Genomic DNA, 17759 nt, shown 5'->3' on the forward strand with positions numbered 1-17759 from the left:
TGCAAGAGGCATACCTTTTTAACCCAGGAACTGGATTCCTGGAAATTTTTTCTTAAAGAAGTAATCAAAAAATATAAAGGGAATCATATTTAAAGGATTTTATCATATTATTCATAATAGCAAAAAATTGGAAACAACCCAGAAGCCCGATCATCAATAGGAGTCTAACTAGATAAGGGTACATTCATACAATGCATTTCTACATAACAAACTACGACATATTTATTGACAGCAAGTTATATTTGAGATCAAAAAGTTACAAAGTTAGGCATAGTTTGATCTCATTTTAAAAATCCTACCTAAATATATCTGTGAATTTGTGTATTTAAACAAGTCTGAAAATAGATATAGTGAAATATTAGCAGTGATTTCTGGGCAGTAAGAATATACGAAGATATATATAAACACAGGCATACAGGAATATATCTTTACTCACTTCATTCTTCTTTTCTGTATCTTCTGAAAAATTTTAATGACTGTGTGTTATTTTTTATAACCAAAAAAATCTCCAAAACTAAAAGAAAAACTTTAAACCTCCAAGCAGTACAAGCCAGTGAAAGCTTACTGGATAGACTACCAGGGGGCCTGAACTCCTGTTTTTGACTCCCAATCCTTTGCTATGCGACATGACCCAGATTTGTGTCTCACTTCTCCACCTGTACAGTACAAAAGTAATTAATCCTTTCAATAGAGAGAATAAAGTGAGAATGAATGCATTAGAAAAAAATCTGTAAATGTCATACCTATAAACTAGCTGTAAATTAAGAGAGAAATAGAAAGGACTTTCTCGATTTTTTTAAAAAAGATTTATTTATGGCTGTGCTGGGTCTTCGCTGCTGTGCACGGGTCTTCTCCAGCTGCAGCTAGTGGGAGCTACTTCCTAGCTGTGATGCGTGGGCTTCTCATTGCAGTGGTTTCTCTTGTGGAGCACGGGCTCTAGGCACGTGGCATTCACTAGTTGTGGCTCCCAGGCTCTAGAGCACAGGCTCTATAGTTGTGGTGCAAGGCTTAGTGGCTCCACGGCATGTGGGGTCTTCCCGAACCAGGGTTTGAACCTGTGACCCCTGCATTGACAAGCAGATTCTTTACCGCTGAGCCACCAGGGAAGCCCATACAAAATAGTACAGGTGCACAAAAGTCTTTGGAGGTGGGTGGGTAGGAGAACACAAAATTCCAGAAAGGCTTCCAGGAAGAGCTGATTCCTTATCTCCACCAAGAATAGGAGAAAGACTTGGATTTATGGAGCCACCCTTGGATTCAGAGGCCAGAGGCTTCCCTTGAGCCTTGTAGCACCATATAGAGGTTCACACAGTTCATTACAGAAAGAGTTACACATCTTCAATCATATGTTCCTCTAAGTTTGAAAAGGGAATGCACACACTGGCTCAGAAGGCTTACTTTTAGGGACATCTGAAGAATGTGGTGTGGCAATGTAGAAAGTTCTGGAGTCAGCCTAAATTTTAAATCCTGACCCTCAGTCATTGAGTGACCACTGATAAATTACCCTTGAAACCTTAACTATCTTATCTGTTAATGGGAATCAATCTCATGTATTTAGAGTTATTACAAAGGTATCAAGATATATGTAAGTTCATTGTGCCTGGCATTTACCAGGCACTCTACACACAGAAATTCCATTACCCATTCTCACAGTTAGTTCCAAACCAAGTTTTCCTTCCCCTTCCCCAGACTGGATCTCATTTGGTGGGTTCCACAGTTCACCGCCTAGTCTATGAGCATTTTTTGAGCATGTTTCCTTGAGTGCTATGCTAGGCACTGGTGCCTTGTCCCCACCTCCCCCTGACCCTCATATCCGTCTCCTAATTTCCTCTCCACTCTGTCTTTATAGTTATTTTCTATCTTCTCTTTTCTCATGCAGTCCATGGTAAGTTATTTTCTTACCGTGTTGTGTCTCAAGGAACATAATTTTCAGGGGCTACCAGTATGCCCCATAAAGAAAGCCTAACCCAAGGTCCAATCATTTCTATAGTAAAAATCCTGTGCGGTCACATCAGTTGCATTTCCTGCATATAAAAATATTCTACAAGTGAGCCTTTGTATATCTTTGGTATTCTGGTGACAGTCAACACTGCTAGGTAAGTAATTCATCAGCCCAGAAGCAGGGCTCTCCAGAGACATGTGGCATTTGGTGCCATGAAGTCAGAATTCTTTAGCTTTTCTAGAGAGCGAAGATGAGACAGTAGCTCAGCCAGTGACTCAGTGCTACTGAACCAGTTCATATTTTACTGATGAACTGATAAACATTTGGGTGCCTTCATCTGAATGTTGGATTATTGTTCAGTCACTTAAAGAAAAGTGTCACTCAGTTGTGTCCAACTGTTTGCAACCTCCTGGACTGTAGCCCACCAGTCTCCTCTGTCCATGGAATTCTCCAGGCAAGAATACTGGAGTGGGTTGCCATTTCCTTCTCCAGGGGATCTTTGCGACCCAGGGATTGAACCTGGATCCCCTGCACTGAAGGCATATTCTTTACTGTCTAGTCAGTCAATCAGTTTATTCACTCAGTCGTGTCTGACACTTTGCAACCCCATGGACTGCAGCATGTTAGGCTTCCCTGTCCTTCACTATCTCCCGGAGTTTGCTCAAACTCATGTCCATTGACTTGGTGATACCATCTAACCATCTCATCCTCTGTCACCCCCTTCTCCTCCTGCCCTCAATCTTTCCCAGTATTAGGGAAAGATGAGTTGGCTCTTTTCAATGAGTTGACTCTTCACATCATATGGCCGAAGTACTGGAGCCAATGAATATTCACGGTTGATTTCCTTTAGAGTTGACTGGTTGATCTCCTTGCTGTCCAAGGGACTCTTGTAGTGGTTAAAACATAAAATTACTGGGTTTGGCTTCACTTTTGATGAGGTACACAAAAGCCTTCCAGAAAAGAAATGTTCACTAATAAAACAAATGGGAAGACGAAATACTGTCTCAAAGTAAAATATAGTTGGCTTTCTTGGTTTAAACAGCATTTATCTGGTGCATGTTTTGGTGGTAGATGTTTATGACTTACTGTGGTGATCATTTTGCGATATATACCTATATGCAATCACTCCATTGTACATCTGAAACTAATAAAATGTTATATGTCAATTACATCTGAGTGGAAAACCTTGGCATTTATTAAGCATATTTATAGGTCATATACTCTGCCAGATGCATATATACATATATATGGGATTCCCTGGTGGCTCAGTTGGTAAAGAATCTGCCTGGAGTGAGGGAGACCTGGGTTGGGAAGGAGGGCATGGCAACCTATTCCAGTATTCTTGCCTGGAGAATGCCCATGGACAGAAGAGTCTGGAGGGCTACAGCCCATGGGGTCACAAAGAGTTGGACATGACTGGGCGACTAAGCACACACACACACATACATATACATCCTCACCCAGCCAACAGAAGTGATTACCTTGCAAGGCTGGTTCTAAAAATTAAAAAATTATACACACACACACACACACACACACATACATATATAAAATAGCCTTGCCTGGTAATCATTTCTATTGGACAGATAAACACATAAAGGCTAAGAAAGGAGAGGAAATGACTTGTCTGTGGCTATAATGCTTTTTTTAAAAAATTAATCTTCATTGGAGTATAGCTGACTCACAGTTCCATGCCAGTTTCTGCTATATAGCAAAGTAAATCAGCTACACACATACACATATCCACACTTTTTTAGTTTCTATTCCTATATAGGTAGTTACAGAGTATTGAGTAGTTTCCTGTGCTATACAGTAGGTCCCAATTAGCCATCTATTTTATATATAGTGTATGTACATATCAGCCCCAATCTCCCAATCCATCCCTACCCTTGTTCCCCATGGCAAGTCCATCCTCTACATCTGTGACTCCACACCACAATACTTTTAAGTGATAGAATGAAAGTCTGAACCTAGATCTGACTCAAAACCCTGAGTGCTTTCCACTGAACTACAATTGCATCTGTTAGTCATATCCTTCATCAATAATAATACTGTAGTAATAGTCGTCACTTTTATCTAGCTCTTCCTATATGGCAAGCCTTGTGCTAGGAAATTTATATATATGATCTCATTCAATCTTCACAATCACCCTATGAGGTAGGTTTATCATCATCTCCATTTCATAGTTGAGAAAACGGAGTTTTATACCCGTTTGGCAATTGCCTTGTTCCCACAGCTGGTAGAGAGCAAGACCAGAGTTGAACTTGGGTCTACCTCCAGAACCCATTCTTGTAATCATTACACTAGACTGCAGGAAACCCAACTCTAGTCCTGGCTCCAACCAGCCAAGTCATTTGATAGCTGTCTCAATTTCCTTATTAATTAAATGGGAATATGGTTACTTGCCTCCTATTTCACAGAGGTATTGGGATTATAAAATGAGAAAGTGTATAAGCTTTAAGAAGGGAAATTGCCATATAAATCTGGGCTTGTTACAAGTTTCACTCAGATCTTCCTTCTCCCACGATCATAAAGGGATTTAGCTGACATTATGAGCTCTCAAATACCCTCTGAGATGGATCGATCGTATTATTGCCTCCACTTATAAAAAAGCCGAAACACAAGATGACATAACTTGTTAGTGGCAGAGCTGAGAATAAAACCCAAGATTCTAACTCCAACTGCTTATGTTCTGATGGTAAATCCTATTTTTGTGTTTCAAACTTAACAGTAAAATAGACAAGAATGGACATTTAATGTCCACTTTAAAGCACAGATTAAATGCTTACAGATGAAATTTTCTAACATAATCTCTAAGGTTCTTAATCCTCATTTTCTAGAGAAACTGCATAAAGAATCAGAAAGAAAGTCTTCCCTTCCCCTAGTATAGAATTCAGCTCCTTAGTTTTCTCAAGCAACTTATTAACAATCAAAGGTTATAAAACTGGGTGAGTTATTAACTCATAGTGAGCTTAGCTTCCACAGGGAACATAAACCTCAAAGTGAAATTGTTTCCTCATAAAATCAGATAAAAAAGAAGCATCAGATACATTCCCACATCATAAACATCCAATATAACTACATATCCTGACTTGGGAATTATTTTAACATACCAACAATTCATAATACCCTGAGCTCAAAATTCAAGTTCCAAAGTGAACATCAAAATTAAAAATTAAAAGAATAACAAAAGTACACATGGCATCTTTATGGTCATTCTTCTCCCAAGCTCCCCACTCAAGCCTTGACACATTCACACACACACACACTTTAAAAAATAAAATATATAAATAAAATAAAAAGCAGTTAGTGGGGCCAATTCTCTAGCTTTTAGAGAAGTGTTCAGTCTAGTTCTCTGATTATGAGTTCCTCTTAGGTTTTGTTTTCTAGAACAACACAATGATCTTTTGATTATTACTAGTCTAATAATCATGTATTTTGAAATTACCACCAGGATGAGAGAAAATAAATTTCCACTCTCAAAATTGAACTTAAATACTAGTATAGAATAGACACAGACACTTCATTATTACTTTAATTGACTGAATAAGACTTATAAATGAAAAACCTGTCATTTTGATATAGGGGCTAAAATAAGGTCTAAAAAAGCTGCTGTTCTACTCATGTCAAGAGGGTTTGCTTCTTGAGTGCCTTGAGACGTCAAAATTCATTGTTGACCACATAATGAAAGTCCTACCAACCTGAACATGCGCTGTGAGGTGAATGTAAATGATGACAGAACTTCTGGTCTTTTCACAGGATGCTCTAATATAATACATTAGTCTACCTTTCCTTCGATATTGATGTTTGGTTTCCATAATTGAAACCAACTGCATCTTCGGTGGACTCAGGAGCTCTAAGTTCTCTTGAACTTTGATGAGTATAGATCACGTAAGTATCTTGTTAAAACACAGAGGATGATTCAGAAAGTCTGGGATGGCATGTCCAACAAGCTCCCAAGGTGATGTTGATGCTACTGTTTGGGATCCACACTTTGAGTAGCAGGACTCTAAGCAACATTTTCAAACAGAAATAACCTTAACCAGAAGTTTATTCTCAAAATATACAGCCTCTACCATGAGTTTACAAAAGAAGACAGTATTCCAGAGCCTAAACAAGGTATCTGCTCCCTTTCCCTTTTCTGTGATTTTTACCAGCTGGTTGTAAACCCAATGTAATACTCTAAAGGGCAAATTTGAAGAATCGCTTTTGTGCTTACAATTTACTGGGGCCCATATGGATGAACACAAAACCTCAAATTCTGTAGTGAAAAGGTTGATTCAAAATAAATATTTTTTAATTATGTCAGATACGAAAGAATAAGTGATGCTTACAGTTTATAAGAGAATCATTTGGAATTAATCATTTTCATTTCCCCCACAAAATAAATAGCTCACACACTAAAGAAGATATCTTTCCTGAATCAGGAGAAAAAAAGCTCAAGAATAATAGGCATGCCTGTGGCATAGTCATAACATTTTTAGTGAGGAAAATACCCAGATGGAGACGTGCAAAAGTATATAGGAGGAGAATACCAAGAGAATTACATGGTAGCAAATCGGCTGTAGAACCTGGAGCCGGGGGGTGGTTCAGGGAAAGAGAATAGCTGGTAAATTTCAAAAAGACTTTAACTGGAGAAGATTATACATGAGAGCAATAGTCCATTCCCTTCAGGAAAATCAATAAATCCCCATCAAGTTTCATTTTTAGGTTTTTGATCATGTGTTCTTTTCATATGGCCATTGGTCCAACCTCCTCCACAAAACTCAACCAACCATCAAAAGAGTTAAGTTGGTAATGAGTCAAGCTGGCTACAACCCTGGATGTATCTCAAGCCAATGAGGGTAGACTTCTCAGAGGAAGGGGCAAGTACAGTGGAATCACGCACGCCCCCCGTCTGGAGCACTTCTGAGCGCCGGGGGCTGAGAGGTGCCTCAGTGCTTGCGCGTGCTCTTCAGCCCCATGACCATGAAGGTGGCAGCCATCAGTTTCTCGTAAACGAGGAACATGAGAGCAGCAGTCAGGACTGTCTGCAGCAGCTTGGCTTCAAGGCCTTTGTAGAGTCCCGCAATTCCAAAACGCCTGAAAGGAAGGGATGAGGAAAAAACAAAAGGTTTTCAAAGAAACATACTACTTTGCAAAGGCTTCTTCTTAGGATCAAAAGAAGCAATCAAAGTTTTAGATATTAACAGACTTCTGTTACTTAAGTACTTTATCTTTGAAGGTGCTTGGGAATTGACAAAAGTTGATTATTTCTTCAAAGCCATGATTAATCAGCGGAATGATGATAGGTTCTCACAGAGAGGGTACAGATCCTAAAGTCCTAAAACCATTTTAATGCCAACATCTAAGATTAACAAAGAACTTTTAGATCTTGACTTTTTAAGGCTCTCTCAACAAAGTTATTTCAACCTAACAGTCCCACTCCAGTACTCTTGCCTGGAAAATCCCATGGACGCAGGAGCCTGGTAGGCTGCAGTCCATGGGGTCGCTAGAGTCGGACACAACTGAGCAACTTCACTTTCACTTTTCACTTTCATGCACTGGAAAAGGAAATGGCAACCCACTCCAGTGTTCTTGCCTGGAGAACCCCAGAGACGGGGGAGCCTGGTGGGCTTCTGTCTCTGGGCTTACGGGGTCTCACAGAGTCGGACACGACTGAAGCGACTTAGCAGCAGCAGCAGCAACAGTCCCTAAATGGTAGGAGAGCTGCCAATTGGTTTAGATCATTGCAGCCTGAACAGAACTAGAGAAAGTGACAGGAATGAAAATCTCTCCAATACCGAGTCTTTCTGTACATTTGACCTTTTAACTCCGTGGTTCTCAAATTTAGTGTATGTCACAATCACTGGGAAGGCTCGGTGAACCACAGATTGCTGGGTCCTATCCACGGAGTTTCCGAAGCATTAAGCCTGGGATGGGACTCAAGAATCTGCATTGCTAATAAGCTCCCAGGTGATGAGGATGACAAGGCCCGCCTGGACACCAGCCCTTTAGAACGACTGCTCCAACAACAGAGAAGAATGCTTCAGCTAGAAACAGAAGCTGAGTAAATGATGTCTCCAGAGCTAATTATTGAGAGTGAATTAATCTCATCTGCTAGTTCATCAGCAACTCCAGGGCTCTATGTAGCACGCATGCGGACTGAGATATTAAAAGTCAAGTGCTCCATTCAGGAGCTATTCTACATTTTACATACTTGCTATGTGTGAAAACCTATTATTTGGAGTGAATCATGTGATAAATAGAAATGAAAATCTTTGACTCATGAATGTCTCGTTCACTGGCTAACTTATGTTCCCCCAAGAAACCCAAGAAACTCCACCTTGGTATTTCTCAAGGTGAGGTCTGCTAGGAGATAACAGAAAAAAAAAAAATCTATTAGTCCCTGTCCTCAGTTCCTGGCACAGAGTTTTAGGAGCTCTTGCTTATAATTTCCTAAGTGAAAAGAACACTAGGAACATTTCTTTATTCTAACAATTGGTCTTTGATCCTAGTTCCTGACACAGAGCTCCTAAATCCCTTAAGTCCTGGGTGGCAGCAGTGTCTTCTGTTCTAATGAGGTGATCCGTGCTGGACTCCTGGGTGGGGCTGGTCACCAGACAGACCAAGCAAAGATCAGAAGCTGGGAATTTCCAGCACCACCTACTATTCTCCAGAGAGGAGAGGGGGCTGGAAATGGAGTGGAAAATATATGTTTTTTTATACAGTATTTTGGAAATACATATACTTTTTAATAGTGACTATCTCCTGGAAAAGAGACAGAAAACAGTGTAGATATGCATGTATTTATAGCTTTATTGAAGTTTAAATGATTTCAGTTTGACGAGTTTTGACTGGTGGGTACATCCGTGAACCATCACCACGTTCAAGGTCATGAACGTACCCACCATCCGTCATCCCCAGGAGGACGCTGTCCTCACGTTCCTTTGCTGTCACTGTAGATCATTTTCTAAGTCTGAGTGATGAGCATGTGTGTGTGCACAGTCGTGTCCAACTCTTTTGCGACCCTATGGACTGTAGCTCACCAGGCTCCTCTGTCCATGAAGCTCCCAGGCAAGAATACTGGAGTGGGTTGCCATTTCCTTCCCCAAGGGATCTTCCTAACCCAGGGATTGGACCCACATCTCTTCCGTCTCCTGCACTGGCAGGTGGATTCATGAAAGTGGAATCATACAATATGAATTCTTTTCTGTCTGATCTCTTTTACTCAGCGGAACTATTCTGAGATCCACCTACATTTTTGCATGTATCAATAATTATTTCTTTTTCCTTTCTGAACAGTATCCCACTGTACAGGTATATCACAACTTGTACCTACTCATTCAATGATGGACATTTGGGATGTTTCCAGTTTTGGGCTCTAACAAATAAAGCTGTTACTAACATTTATGCACAGGTCTTTGTGTAGACATGTTTCATTTGTCTTGGGTAAACACCTTGAAAGGGAATGGCTGGGTCTATAGGAGGCGTATGCTTAACTTTATAAGAAGATGCCACACTGCATTCCAAAATGCTTGTGCCATTCTTAATTCCCACCAGCATAGGAAAGTTCTAGTTGCCTCATTCTTGCCAACACTTGGTATGATCAGCATTTTTGTTTTTTCAGCTTTACACCAATTCTTTATCTTTGATTTTTTATCCCAAGCATATTCTATTTTTATAATAAACTTAGTTTAAAATATCTTACCTCTAGGAACACTAATAAAGTTATAATAGCTTCTGCCTCAAAGGTGCTGACCTATTTGATTTCCCCTTTAAAAGAAATGGGAAGATGACGACAGTACCTGCCTCAAAGGGCTGTTGTGAGGATTAAGTGAGATTACCCAAGTAGAGCATCTGGCTTAGTGTCTGCCACATAATAGCTCAAAAACGCTAACTCCCCTCGCCATCATCATCACTGTTGTCGTAACTGAGATTACAGCTGTTGTTCCTCTGCCTACCCTCCTTCCCTTTCCCATGATGACTGCGGCTCTCTGACACCTGCTTATTTCTAACAAGGGGTTTTGGGATACGTGATCAATGGAGCACTACTCAGCAGAGCAGTCTCTAGATTAGATTACAGGAGGGCTCTCCTTTGTTTCAGGTGTGAAAGTCACTCAGTCATGCACGACTCTGTGCGACCCCATGCACTAAACAGTCCATGGAATTCTCCAGGCCAGAACAGTGGAGTGGGTAGCCCTTCCCTTCTCCAGTGGATCTTCCCAACCCAGGGGTCGAACCCAGGTCTCCTGCATTGCAGGTGAATTCTTTACCAGCTGAGCCATAAGGAAAGCCCAAGAATACTAGAGTAGGTAGTCTATCCCTTCTCCAGCAGATCTTCCCGACCCAGGAATTGAACCGGGGTCTCCTGCATTGCAGGCGGATTCTTTACCAACTGGGCTATAGGGAAATGCCACGGTTCAGGTGTACAGCATTATACTTGACCTCTCTATACACCGCACAGTGATCACCACCACAGGTCCCATAATCAGCTGCTACCATACAGCTGACTCCTTTCACCCACTTTGCCCTCAAACCCTCAAACCCTCTTCCTCTTTGGAAGCTACCCATCTGTTCTCAGCACTGATGAGTTTGTCTGTCTGCAGATTCCACACTGAGTGAAAGCACAAAGCATCTGTCTTTCTCGGCCTGACTTATTTCACTTAACAAAACACTCAAGGTTCATCCATGTTGTTGCAAACGGCAGGATTTCACTGGAGGATTCCCTTTCTAAAAAAGTCCTGAATATTTCTAACTAACGAAGAACCAAGGACATGAACTTTTCCACAATTTCCCTAAATGCTCTCATGTGTCACTAAGCTCCTAAATGAGAAATGTCTGAGCACAGCAGGCAAGGGAGAAGTTTTCAGGATGCCGCTGCCAAGGCAAAAATACAAGATAAGCAAATCCAACCACTTCTTGGCAGAGACAGCTGTTAAAAGAGAGGACAGAATGTGAAACATCTACAAAGCTCACCTTACTCGCTGGTGAAGGAGATAGAGAATGTTCCGAAGACTCCCCAGTGTTCTGTTTTCTGGGTTGAGTCTGTGACGTCCAAACTAAGGAAGAAGGAACAAGACAAATAATTACCATCTGTTACCGCTTTCTTTTTTAAAAATTTTTACTTATTTACTTGTTTCTTTTTTTGCTGTGCTGCGTCTCTGTCACTGGGCGCGGGCTGCTCTCTAGTTGCACTGAGCGGGGCTACCCTCTGGTTACAGTCGCTGGGCTTCTCACTGCGGCGGCTCCTCTTGTTGCCGAGCACAGGCTCAACAGTTGTGGCGCACAGGCTTAACTGCTCCACGGCATGCAGGACCTTCCCAGGGGAATCAAACCCGAGTCTCCTGCGTTTGGCAGGTGGACTCTTTACCACTGTGCTACCAGGGAAGCCCTGTTATCACTTTTTTTTAATCTTAATTTCCACTTATGTTGGAGTAACATCTTACAGCACATGGTAATAAAAATACCCTTTTAATATGTGAAAGTGAAAGTGTTAGTCGCTCAGTCGTGTCCTGCGACTCTTTTGCAACCTGGTGGACTGTAGCCCACCAGGCTCCTCTGTCCATGGAATTCTCCAGGCAAGAATACTGGAGCGGATTGCCATTCCCTTCTCCAGGGGAATCTTCCCAACCCAGGGATCGAACCTGGATCTCCTATACTGCAGGCAGATTCTTTACCATCTGAACCACTAAGGAAGCCCCTGGTGGCTTTTTTAGATTTAGATTTCATTAATCCTATTTTTTCAATGAAACAAATGAAATATTTCAATGAAATAAGTGAAAATAAGAATTTTTTTCCAGTGAAGCAAGCATGAGAGTTTTCATTTTTACAGAGAATCATGGGGAAAATTCTACCTCAAAAGAAAAAATCACGCCCAGGATGAAGATTTAGATACTGATGGAATGGCTTCTAGTCTTTTAAGAAGTTATGACAAACATTAATCAGTTAGAATCTCTGTAGTCCAAGCTCTGCATGTTATGTTTCTATTATAAAAATGTCAAAATACATTTATTTGACTGCAACTGAAATTCTTTTATATTAAGTACCAATTGAAAAATAGTCCATTGGTAAAAATACTTTTAACAGAAGGGAATAATCTTTTCAAACTAAAATACTTTCATTAACGCCTCCATTTTACTCATCGGTTTAAGTCCTTTGAATTTTTTCTCCCAAACACAACTTGAATCCCTCCCTTTCCACCATCGCATCTCATACACATGTGACCAAAATAGCCTCCTAACCTGAAACTCCCTTTTCTCTTATCCTGAATAGTCATAGTAGTCTTCTCAAATTATAAATGAGATCACATTATTCTTGTCTAAAGCCTTGCAACGGTTTCCTATTGCAGTGAGAATAAAATCCAGTCATCACTCATAGCCATCCTGCTTCTTTTCTGATCTCCTTTTGAGCCACCTCCAGCCACAGTGGCCTCCCTTTCAGTTGCTAGGATTCATCAAGCTCTTAGTACACCATGTTCCCTCTACCTGGAAAGCTCTTTCTTCTGCTCTTTGCATGGCTGGGTCCTTACCTTCCTTTAAGTCTTGATTTACACAGGGCTCCTCAGAGGACCCACCCCAATCGTGCCATCTTAGAAGACCCCCACTGTGGCCCTCTCCACTAAATCACAGAATGTGGCTTACTTCCTTGATAGCTCCTTCCTCAATCTGCAGTTACTTATTTATGCTGATTTACTTGTTCGCTCTCTCCTCGGTTAACTCCCAAGGGCAGGGACTATGGCTTTTATTCACCACGTGCGCCCCAGTTGCTCGTAGAATGGGTACTTAAAAAAATATTTCAAAGAATAAATAATTGAATGAATGAGAAACTAGAAATTTGAAAATACTTCAGGAAAGCTACATCATTCATTCCTTCTGAATGAATCTCTGATTCTGTAAAGGGAAATCTACCCTATGCACCAGGCCAATCAACCTGAATGTGAAGGAAGCAAGCTTATTATGTTCCTGAGGTCTTTAAAGAACTTCCTCCATACTTGGATTTTCTAAGACAGCAGGTGACCAAAGAAATTCAAAGTGTAAACTTTGTTCCAAACCAAAGAGAAAACCAACTGACAGCCTGACTAGTTAGCAAAATATCAAACAACGGGAAATTGGCTGAGAAATGCTCTGGAGCACTTCACGGCTTTATTAACACTGCTTCAAACAAAGAAACCACATTATTTTAGAATGTTATCTGTCTAAATGCAGGAGAAGCCCAGCACTCACCCTCAGAATTGATTGTACTGTCTGCATAGGATAGGTGACCGTGGTGGCGACTGCTTTGGCAATTGCACCAATGAGGAACACATCCAGGGAAGAAAGCTGCAAGGCAAAGAAAGAACGAACTGCATCAGTCCACACAGTGAGAAGGGGTCAGGGGCTGTTTGCAGCTTTCAAGATCAGGGCTTACCTTCGTTCGTTTCTTTAAAAGCTGCCGTTTTAAGCCTTCGTAGAACATGAACTGGATGGCAGGATTAAAGACCAGCAGCAGGGAGGGAAAGGTGCCGTTCCATAAAGCCAGGATCCCTTCATCCCGGATGATCTGGTGAAAAGCATCTAAGCGAGAAATCAAGTCCCTTTGAGGACAATCCCCTAACTAGAAAGACAACTTGCCCAGAACACAGGCCAGACTGATTCTATCAAGATTTCCTTCTGGCAATGACAAGTTAATCCGTTAACTGCTTCTGGAGAATCATCAGATACTGACAGTCACTGAGTTATTGAGAGACTAACTTCAATTGTTGGCAACCCTTCCTGACAAATCTGGGGTTAGCAGGTCAAGTTTTCCTCAGTACTGATCATCTCCACCTCTGAGCTCTCTGTATTACACAGACAGAATGGGGAACGACAGCCTGTGGGTTTCACAGTGAAGGCCAGTACAGAAAAAGATAAGACAGTTCTCCAGAGTTCATTTTATAGGACTGCCTTTTAAGAAAATCACTGTCCTCATTATAAAGAGGGAAAGATGGGGAAGAAGAAACTGGCAGTGTGATACTATTAAAAAGTAGAATCTCAAAGATATCAGACACTAATTTTGTATCTTTATTCAAAGACAACACTGGGGGAGAAAAAGTAGCAAATTATTCTTCAGAAATATTCATCCCTTCCCACCTTCGCTCTATGGGCTATACTCCACCGGTATATTTCTCTATCCCTTGTCTTGAGGCTTGGCCATTGGGAGTGTGTTGGCCAAGACGATGGTAATAGACAAGATGCAAACGGGGGCTTGAAATATGCTTGTATGATCAGGCATGTCTTCCTGTGCTTTTGCTATCACCAAGAGAAGAATATCCTGAGGCTGGTCCCAGGAAATGGAAGAGAGACACATGGAGCTGAGAATCCTAGGCTGGAGTCATATTAGATGAATCAAATCCTTGCCAATCCACAGACACAGGAGCTAAACAAATGCTTACTGTTGGACATTGAGATTTGAGGCTGTCCTTATCATGCTGATAAATTCCAGATACAAAGAGAAAAGAGAACCTTTAAAAAGGAACACATCCAAAAGACACTCACCAATGATACCACTGTAGTTGGTCGGTACAATGTCTTCATTCCTAAATTTTGCCCCTTGCAGCTTCAGTCTGGTGTTTACCACCCAGAGTGGAGTTGTGAGCAGCACATTCACCACCCCTGTAAAGAGAAAGGGGGTGAGACAAAGGGAAAGCAAAATGTAACCTTTATGTTAAAGCTAAACACGTCCCTGTTCCAGTTATTTTTCTGCTGACCTACTAGGAGACCTGAGGTGAGGTGTCCCTTTGTGCCAAGGTACAACACAAGCCACCACTGTTAGAAGCAATTCAGAAGCCTTGCCGAGAGCGGGCTGGCCGGCAGCAGCGCCTCGCCACGGGAGGAGAGTGCAGAGTTTCCTCCTTTGTACACTAAGAGGCAATCTGTCAACTTATGCAGCATCCAAAGTAGCAATTTTGATATAGTTTTAAACACAGTTTTTAAAAACAGCTTTCAGATGGGGGAACTGATTTCTTGATCACATGCTAAATAAGTCCATGACAATATCACATAAAACACACACCTTCCAACTCTCACGTAAGTAGCTCACATGGTTTTAAGTGAGTACGGATCCAGTACCATAAAAGACAGGTGGGAGAAAGTGTGACATTTGAAGGGACTTCGACAGGGACTAGAGGCTCACAGAAGAGTTCCTCATCACTTGGGGAATTAGGACAGGCAGGCAGCAAGCAGTCGTTATGAACCATCACAAAAACACCTGCAACAGCTTCACAAGCATCGTGATTCTTACAAGCTTAAGGATGGGGATCTTGGCCACCCAAGGTGGCCTCAGAGTGGAACAATACAACGAGCCAGGTGCTTCTGTTTTGAAAACACACGATCCCAATTTTAGCACCATCTTGAGATATTAAGACATTCCTCATCAGTCCTGAAATGATTAGAGAAAAATACCAGACAGACTTGTAATAAAAATGCCTGACGCACAGTATATACTTTATAAATGTGTGTTAAATAAACGTTTAACAAGTAAACTAATGAACAAACTCAGCCAACAACCATATACCAAGCTATCGGGCCACGCTCAGAAGTGAGAGGCACAATCGTAAAGAAGAGAAATCTTTTACAAACAGGATTGGGAATTCCCTGAGGTCCAGGGTTAGGACTTGGTGCTTCCACTGCAGGCGGCACGGGTTCAGTCCCTAGTCTGGGAACTAAGATCACGCAAGCCCCATGGTGCCATCAAAAAACAAACAACAACCACAGCAACAGAGCAAGATTAAGGATGTTTTGATTTAAGGAATTTCAAACATACTATACAGATAACACCAAAGTTAATAAACTTGGTGAAAATGCCAGGAAATCCGAATCCTGAATTTTCATTAGTGGAATGCAAGACATTTTGGCACCTCTCTCTCGGGAACATTATGAGAACATATTTCTCAAAAGGCATTATCGTTTTATGAGTTGTATTTGTTAGAATTTTCCATATAACACCAAGGAGTCATCTTTAGTTATGACTCAAAATCTTCATACATTGTCAAGATACTGGTCATAATCTGAAAAAGTCGTAACTAAGATTCTTGCAAGTCTCATTTTAAAAAAGCACCAGTGCCCAAGAGGCCAAGATAAAAGAGTATCAATACACACTCATCTGCCCAGACTTTATAACGTATTCCTATTCAATATAATGTACACATCACTTAACAAAAAAACCAACAGTCCGAAAAATCAGAGTGGAAAGTACTACTGAGCAGTCTGCTGCTTTTGTTTTAGACGAAGACAGGCAAGCTCAGAACCAGAGATCACAAGCTTCCGCGGGTACTGTAGTGCAAACACCTTTCTAAACAAACGAAATAGGTCGCCCATTAAAGAAATTCTTTGGAAATAAAAACTCCCTTCATGTTCTACTCGAGAGGTAGGCACACACAGAACAGGTCAGAGGAAATGCAGCTAAATGAAGATGTAGCCATTATTCAGGATTCTGCTTACATTATCCTGTTACCCACATGAGCTGAAAGACTGAGAGGATTCTAAGGACAATGTCAAGTACAAAAATGCATCATATCATTTACAGAAGAGAATATAAAGTCCTCGTAAGAACATTCTGTACTTCAAAGCTTTTTATCTGAGAAGATCTTTGTTCATACTCTAAGCCAAATAGATGGAAAGGTTACTTTTTAACCACTTTCATTTTATGAATTCTGAGAAAACACTTGAGGATCCAAGACAAAAACTTGTACCCTACATAAGCAAGCAAAGGACATTTCTCTGTGGAGGAAAAACCAGCTGCAAAAGAATATGATGAGCGATTTCAACTCTTACTAAGGTACAGTGGGTATGGCTGCAGAATAAAGAAAGCTGTCTGCTTATTTATGTGTAGGAAATTTCACCAGTTCCAAGTCATGGCCGTTATTTCAGCTCTAAGATGAGAATACCAATACTTTACCTACTTAAGAATAGGAGACTGTTCTCTTTCCAATTCGAGTGATTCTATTTTCTTTCTTTGTTCATAAAAAATAATTTACCGGAAAACACAATCAAAAATAAGAGATGAAGAACAGCTACTGAACATACTAAAATCATTCACTGATTCAGGGAATAATTGGAACACAGCTATTTACTTCTGAAATCTTGAAAACGAAGTTTTATTAGCAGTGAGTCTCCTGAGTTAAGGACAGAAAACAAAAACAGAGAACATTAATTGGGTGCTCTTCTGGGGAACATGTGCAATGACCGCTGAGACAAGAAAATGGCAGATCAAGGTCACCAATCTAAGAGTTTGGCTCCCTACAAAGGAAGGCGACTTGATACACTGCAGGAACAAGCCTGCCTTACCAGATTTAAGGCATAAAGGCAGGAAATTAATTTCAACTGTTGCAACAATGATAATACCATTGGCACTCAAAAAGAGTTATTGACAAAAATTCCAATTTCATAAAAATGGCAAGTATCTTCATTTATGTTATCTGTCAGGTTCTGGGCTCAAATTCTTCTCCAGGGTATTAAGCTACATGGGTTTTTTTCCTGTGAAAATACAGTAAATAGTAACAAATCTAAGTTTCTAGCACAGCCGGAGTAACAATAGCACTTGTGCGTAGTTCTCCTGGGAGATGATGTAACTCATTCCTACAGTGATGGTAATACAATGACCGGGCTCACAGAAGGAAGAGAAAAAAGCTGTTCTCATTGTAAAAATGCGTAGGCACTGGGGAATTCCCTGGGTCCAGTGGTTAGGACTCGGCGCTTCCACTGAGGGGCAGGGGTTCATCCTGGGCAGGGAACTAAGATACCACAAGCCCCGCAGTGCAGCCAAACAAACGAACAAAAATTCGTAGGCATTAAGATATAAAAACATGTTATGAGGAGAA

At 41.0% G+C, this 17759-nt stretch overlaps 1 protein-coding gene across 2 annotated transcripts in view; it reads right to left on the reverse strand.

Moving 5' to 3' along the window:
- Positions 1-790: 790 nt before the first annotated feature.
- The window catches only part of SLC25A17 (solute carrier family 25 member 17), a 48047-nt gene continuing 31078 nt past the window's right edge, over positions 791-17759 (reverse strand). Inside the window, exons 5-9 of one of the 2 annotated variants that reach the window (XM_086402996.1) lie at positions 14437-14553; positions 13331-13476; positions 13147-13242; positions 10901-10983; positions 791-1064 (exon numbers count right to left, since the gene is read on the reverse strand). In XM_086402996.1, coding sequence (XP_086259122.1) covers positions 989-1064; positions 10901-10983; positions 13147-13242; positions 13331-13476; positions 14437-14553 — 518 coding nt within the window. In that variant the 3' untranslated portion in view covers positions 791-988. Of the gene's footprint in view, positions 1065-5975; positions 7025-10900; positions 10984-13146; positions 13243-13330; positions 13477-14436; positions 14554-17759 lie in introns of those variants that run through there. The other variant, XM_086402995.1, reaches the window with a different exon arrangement.

The sequence above is a fragment of the Bos grunniens genome, chromosome 5 (genome assembly GCF_055505025.1).
Source record: "Bos grunniens cultivar Pamir isolate PY7600 chromosome 5, Bosgru_T2T1.0, whole genome shotgun sequence".
NCBI classification, from domain to species: Eukaryota; Metazoa; Chordata; class Mammalia; order Artiodactyla; family Bovidae; genus Bos; species Bos grunniens.